This window comes from Argiope bruennichi, chromosome 6, assembly GCF_947563725.1.
Source record: "Argiope bruennichi chromosome 6, qqArgBrue1.1, whole genome shotgun sequence".
NCBI lineage: Eukaryota > Metazoa > Arthropoda > Arachnida > Araneae > Araneidae > Argiope > Argiope bruennichi.
In genome coordinates, this window is record NC_079156.1 from 97057370 (window position 1) to 97065062 (window position 7693).

Genomic DNA, 7693 nt, shown 5'->3' on the forward strand with positions numbered 1-7693 from the left:
TTGTACAATGAGATGAGAAATGACTTAAAAATTAAATAAAAGAAATTCTTCGAACCAGATTTTTTTTCCTCATAAGATATAAACAGAAAAGTTTACACAGAGTGAAAAAAAAAATTCTATTGATATTTAATTTTTTACTAAAATGCAGTGAAATGTTGTTTCAACAAAAAGTAAGATAATATCATTTATTTAAAGCTATAAAAAGTTTGAATTAAAAAATTTTCTAAGAAAATTGTAAACTTTTAGGGGGAAAAAAACTGATTTCTTAAATCAACAATTTTTACTTTTCAATTAATTAGAATACTATTTTAATAATTCATAAAATAAAAATTATCTTGAGGAATGGGTAGCATAATGTTTACGCAAAGATGATTCCCAGATAAAGCTTTTACTGCACAGTTTACAGGAAAAGGATTTCACCCCGGAATGTGCTAAAATGTGGCGTTTCAAAGTGGTTCGCTGCCCAAAATTTTTCTGGCATATGGGACATTTATGAGGTTTTTCTCCTGTATGGGTCAAATAATGATACTTCAAAGCACTGCTTCGATTGTAGACTTTAAAACATTGATCACATGCATAAGTTTTCTTCATATTTTGGACAGATGGTTCAAGTTTTGTTAAATCTAAATCTTCTATTTTTTCTGTATTATCTCTAATTTCTTCAAATGTAGTGTCAATGTGATTCAGCAAGTGTGTCTGGAGATCAGACTTATTTTTATAAGTTGATCCGCAAACTTCACAGAGATATAGATCTTTATCACAATGAGTAAGTTTGTGTTTGACTAGTCTGTCATTGCGAGCGAACATTGCTCCACATATTTCACATCCATGAAGTTTATCTTTTACAGACTTTAGATAATTATTGAAATCATAAATGTTATCATTAGAGACATCCACTTCAGCTGATCTGAGATGTATTTTTGTGTGAGATAGTAATGATATCTGATCAGAAAATCCTTTATCACATATGCGACAAACATGCAATTTCTTATTGCCATGAATGAGTTCATGTCTTCGTAAATTATTCTGGTGATTGAATTCTTTCTGACACACCTTACAAACATAGGGCTTTTGCCCTGTGTGAATCAGCATGTGTTTTTGGAGATCAGTTTTTCGTAAAAAACTTTTTTCACAATTGTTGCAGCTGTATTTCTTGATTTTATTATGAATTAATGAATGGATAGTGAGAGCACATTTTTTTGCAAAACTTCTATTGCAGATATGGCAGCGATAAGGCTTTATACCTAAATGAGTTAAATAATGGGTTTGCAAGTAAAGTTTTCTGGAGAAAGTTTTATCACAAATGTGACAAATAGACAATTGTTTTGAATGTTTAGTAACATTCTTGGTCTCACTAATATCTGATGAATCTGCTACATCTTTTTCAGCTTTGAACAATTCGTTATCAGCAGGATGATTTTTCTGAAATAAGGAACGAATTTTGTCAATTATATCATCACTAAAGATAACATGATTAACATTTCCTTCTAAATTATCAATAGCAGAAAAATCACTAGATTTAGAAAAAATATCCATATCTGATAAGATATTCATATTAGGTAAATCAACATCAACAATATTTTTGCAAGCTTCAGAAACACTTTCTTTTGAGAAGTCAAAACTTGGATCAGAATGCAATTTAGCAATTATATCTTGAATGCAATGATTTAAGGAAATATCATCAACATCTTTACTTGGTATATGCATTTTCTTTGGAATATCACATTTTGAAATGTTATGAAAATTACCATTGAAATCACCTTCTTTATTACTTTCAGGCTGAGCTTGTAAATTGACATTTTTATTAAAAATTAGTGAGGGGAATTTATTCAGATTTTTCACAGAAATATCAAAATTTACATCTTCAACAGCTAAATTTTCAAGAGTACAATTCACATCACTATTAAGAGAAGAATTTTCTTGAAGCAATGTACATTCTTTAGAAGTATCATCATAATTTATAATATTCACAGAATCATTTTCATCTATTGAAATATCAAAATGAGCTAAGGCATACATTTTTGCCAAATTTTCATCAAAATCATCATCTAAACCAATTTTTTCAATATCTTCTAAAGACATTTCTTCAAGTTTATTAAAATTAGATTCAATATCTTCATCGATCATTTTATCCATGTCTTCTAAAGGAATATCACTATGTGATAAAAGATGTTCTTGTAAATGTTCACTAGTATCAAAATTTGCATCACAAACATAACATTTACATAGGTCAACATTATGATTAGAAATATGCAATAATAAGCAATCCTCTTTATCAAATAATTCACCACAAATATCACAGGAATAACATCTCTCCATATGGGGTATAGGAATTTCATTTTCATTATCTTGAAAAGATGACAGTGCTTTTACATTTTGAGTTTCTTCATCAAAAAATTGAGATTCTATTTTTAGAATTTTATTTTCTTTAAAGGGGTTCATTAAATCGGAATTGTTTTTAATTATGTTATTTACCGATGCCTGGCAGTTTGTAGAAATATTATCAATGTTACTTTTATATAAAGAATAATTTTCTTTACACATTCCTTGCTCATTTAATGAATTAGAATTGAGATCATGTTCATTATCATCGATATGTAAAGGAGATCTGACTGTGCAGTCTAATTCAGGACTAACTTTGGAAAAAAAAACTTTGTCAGTTACATTTTCATAAAGCGCTTCATTAATTTTATGGTTTACACTGTTGTCTTGCAAATCTTTATTGCTAACATGAGATTCAATAAAATTTCCACTTGATATGCTAAAATTAAAAACAGAATTCAAAGAATCCTTTAAATGAGAAGTATTTTTTGTATTGTTAACATCAACAGCATTGCTTGGTCCTAACATTTCATTTACATCTATTAATTCTGTTATAATTTCTGACTCACTAGTGATAATATGCTCATTTTCATCAATAGGAAGGGTAAACTTTTCTTGGGCATCACTTATAGTTGATGATTCTGAAATTTGGCCATTACTGACAAGATTTTGCTTTTTCTTATAACTTTCAATTAACAATGATATTAAGGCATCTTGCTTTTTTACAACCTTATTTATATTTTTTTGTTCTTTCGCTAAATGTCTCATCTTATGTCTACGCAGATTATTCTGATGTTTAAAATCTGCTTTACAAATATCACAGACATAATTCTTTTTATCGGTATGAACAAATTGGTGCTTTTTTAAGTCATTTTTGCGAGCAAAAGACTTATCACATATTTCGCATACAAATGGACGCTCAGTAGAGTGAGTTACAAGATGAACAGTTAAAGTACATTTTTTCGTAAAAGTTTTGTAGCATATTTCACAAGCAAACGGCTTTACGCCAGCGTGTATGAGCAAATGATTTGTCAAACCGCATTTATTTGTGAATTCTTTGTTACATATATCACAAATGTGTCTCTTCTTAGTTTTACTTCTTTTCGCAAAAGGTGTAGTTTGTTTCGATTCCGACCGAGTACTTCCAGCATTTTTACGTTTGGATTTCTTAATTTTTTTATCATACAAGCATGGTAGATCTACAACAGAATCTGCAGGCATATTTTCATTTGTACATCAAAGAGCTAAGAAAGAGAAAGAACGGCGCAGCAAAATTTGAGATATAAAAATAAGTATTAGTAAACCTATTCACCTTAATCAAAATCATAATTGCAAATGGTATAATGAAGCTGCTGCTCACCGGATTAAAATGAAACTCAAATGTAAACAATAACAACACTTTCACGGTCGCCGTTAAATTTTGAATTCACTATCCCAAGAATGATAAATATTTCTCTATATCATAATATATTTGTAACATTAGAAAAATATTCTGTTTGTAATCAAAAAACTCTTTTTTTTTAAATTGCTTCACAACAATAAATAAAAACTAATAAATATATAAATTTTAGAAGATTAGTAGGGAAACTAAGTTACGAATGCATTTGGTATAACCGGTGAGAAAGAATGTTCAGACCGGTGGGTTGAGTGGAAGATCTGAATATTTATTTATTTATACAGAGTTGTAATCCTTGCTACAAGCATATATTTGACATCTCAATTATTGCTATAACAACCAATTACATAAAAAAAAATTGCGATCAAAGTACCCACATTCAAAATAGTTATAGGCATTCTTCTTCAGATTTAACAGACCATATAGAAAAAGATCGGGATTCAATTAACAAAGAGCTTTTGTCAGTGAATCTTATTTGAATATTTTACTAAGGAATTATTTAACAAGTACAAAATCTACATCATCAAAACTGCAAAATAATTCGCAAGTAGAGATACCGGCCTCTACCTACTAGCACACGATATTTCCTTGATGTTATTCGATGTTCTGTATGCCAGCCAATGTTAGGAAGATATCGCAACGATGTTGTTCTGACTTTTGTGTTAATAAGTTGTACATGAGGTGTAATAACTTTCAAGTGATACATAGGAGGTCCTTCAGGAACAAGTACTATCTATCAACAACACATTTTCTGTATGCACCAAAAAAAGTAAGAATCTACTTCTTATATGGAAACTTCTCATTCATATATATGAGGTACATTCAAACGATACATTTCAGAAAAATAAAAAATGGTATGTTTTAGCTAAGATGAAACTGAAGCTGATACCCGATTTTGCTATACCAGGCACAGTTCATGAAATTCAGTTGTACTTGATACAGGCGGTAACCGATTCCTTCCCACCAGCATGAAATCGAATATCAGAGAGTTAGGTTCTTGCACTTGCGTTGGGAACTGGCAGTTGATACTGATTCAAAATGGGACTTTTCCTTTCGGAAGAGCCATTGATGAAGATATGCCGATGGTTTGACAAATGGATAAGAAGAGAAACTGAAGAGTTTGTTGTTGCAATTTGTTTAGAAGACAGAGATTCTTCAATAGTGTGTGCACCATTACATGGGGTATAGATAGTAATGACTGGGAATGAAATATATAAAGTTGATATATAACGTAAAAACACACATTTTTGAAGCAGTAGGCTAGTCCAAGAGAGAAGACACTTTTGAATTTTTAAACTCGATTTATTACATCCCGGGTGGCACAATTTTTGTACAAGAAGCAATGATTAAATTGATGGCCGTTCACAAGCGATACAAAAGCAGAAGAGAGAGAAATTTTCACCTTCGGTAGTTATTACAATGAGATTTTGATAGGGATTCTTTACATTTGTAGACTTGGGAATTATAGGTATCTCTTAAAATAATTTGCGTAGCTTGGCAGATCCCCCCCCCCCCCATCACTTGGAGCATATGCAAGTGCTGATTAAAGCAGCTTTACAGAGATCAGAAAATAAGCGAACATCTTAGAATTATTAATATGGATCAAATTCAAGTAATTAATTAGGATTTAATTTAGATGTTTTATCTATCTATATATATATATAAGCTTATTTTGGTTGAAGCAGAATGCAGGTTCGAAGACACTGAAGAGACAATTTGCATTTTTAAATTAATATCCATTCCGGGAAAGCATTTACAAGCAGAGACGCGAGCAAGTTGCATTTTTAAATTAATTTTAATATCCATTCCGGGAAAGCAATTATTTACAAGCAGAGAGGCGGACAAGGCACATCCGCCATAGCGTGGCACAAAACAAGTCAGAAAAGGATGAAACAAATGATCATTAGTCTTATTTAACATGAGATTTCCGGCCACGTGTCAAGTGAATACTCATGTTGACCTTGGACAAGGGCAACTGATGGTGCAGTAATTTTTACACAGCTTTAGTTGAATTAATTAAACCGATTAAGAATTGGATCAGGAAATAAGAGAATGAAATTACTATGGGCTAAATTAAGATAAGGCTTTGGAAATTAATTTGGTTTAAATTAGGAGTTTAAAATATCATTACAATTCCCCCCCCCTCAAGACGTGGAAGTGCGTCGAGGACTCAAAATATTATTAAATTAGTCAAATATTATTAATTACTCAAAAATATTATTAAATTAGAAATAAAATATTAAATATAATATCAATATTATGGTTTTACTCAAATGAAATAACAGTATAGTTATGATTGTAAATAAAGTATTTCAGCTATAAATAAAAACACAAGATTCAAAACTTCATGTAAAAAACTTGGATATGAAAATAATACTTGCAAAATTGAAGCATTTCGTATAAAACCTTTGGAATTGTAAATAAATGTAAAATTCATGTATTTCAAATAAATCATTTGGAAATAATAATTGCAAAATTCAAAAATATCAAATGAAAAACTTGGAACCAAAAGTAATAAAGGCAAAATTCAAAGATTTCAAACAAAACACTTGTGAATGAATGTAACAAACACAAGATTCAAAATACTCTTATGATAAAATATTTGAGAAATAAAATATATAATATTTGGTAATTGAGAAAAAGAAAAACATTTGTATTTTGTAAAAACAAGTATTTGGACACAATGATAATAGAGGGTAGCTTAATAACTGTCAGATGTAAAAATTTCCCCTAATATATTTACTACATTAGTCTAATTATCATGTGCCATTAATTATTAAGTATATAAGAATCTTGGTATGTTACTTTTTTCGTCCACAAGGTTTGTATGCATAATTTTTAAATAATAAATTTCAAAAACTCAATATTTTAAATTAAAACTTATGATATTTTGAATAATAATATAAAAAGATTATTTGCAATTAGAATAGAAAAATTAAATTCAAAATAAAATCAAATGTTCAAAATATAAATCTTGAATTTCATCTGTTGAGTCAGTTGATGGAGGCATTTTTTTAACACTAATAACTTTTTGATGAATCATGGCACAGGTTGGAACATCTTGCAATAAGCAGCACAAACACAAGGAATGTGTTTGTGCAGAACAGGAATGTCAGATGAGATCACAGGTTACGGAAGCATCATCAGTCGTGAAATTTCAGCGACGTGGTCGGATTTGAAGACGCTATGCCACGGAAGGTAACCCAGCAGGGTCGACAAGCAAGTGGCCGAGCCAGCAAGGAACCATCTTCAGAGCAATGGCGAATCAAGGAAATTTATCTTTTGTTTTATTTCCAGGCTAATTTAAATATTGTACTTCATTTAATTTACAAGGCCACATTCGAAATTATTTTTTGATATGCAGAATGCGATTAATTCATAACGCAGGTATGAATTAAAATTATCATCATTTGCAGAATTTTTTCTTATTAAATTGTCTGCAGAATAATGTATTCATTTTTTTTTTTCACAGTTGGCTGACTAACATCCTTGGCACGCTTTGCTTTGGAGTATTTCGATTGTGTTAAAAAATCTTGAAAGAAAAGTGATAAGTTTAAGTTATCAATTTTTTTTTTATATATGAGATATTGAAATGAATTTCTGTTAAAAGTACTCCACAATTAAATTTTTAAAAATATTTTATTTCAGTTTGACAAATTTGTTACTTGAAAAATTACTCGCATAGTAATTAACTATCAATAATAATAATAAAATTCTGCAAAACTTCCATTGACTAAGAATGATTAAGAAAGGCTCTACACATTAACATTGGTAGAAATATTAAATAATAACACATCATTTTAAAATATATTTTAACTAAGCATTTGTCATTTTTTTAAATATCAAAACCTATATAATATTAAATTATGAAAGAAAAACAATTTAAATGGAGATTTAAAAAATCAAACCATAAATTGTTAATTTCAAGTTTAAAAAAAATTAAACAAACATTGCTATGTAAAAAAATCTGACAAG

General features: G+C 29.5%; 1 protein-coding gene across 1 annotated transcript; it reads right to left on the minus strand.

Moving 5' to 3' along the window:
* Positions 1 to 254: 254 nt before the first annotated feature.
* Positions 255 to 3692, minus strand: LOC129972695 (zinc finger protein 271-like). The gene has a single exon (XM_056086919.1). The coding sequence runs from the start codon at positions 3541 to 3543 to the stop codon at positions 331 to 333; it is 3213 nt and encodes a 1070-aa protein (XP_055942894.1). The 5' UTR covers positions 3544 to 3692; the 3' UTR covers positions 255 to 330.
* Positions 3693 to 7693: the final 4001 nt, after the last annotated feature.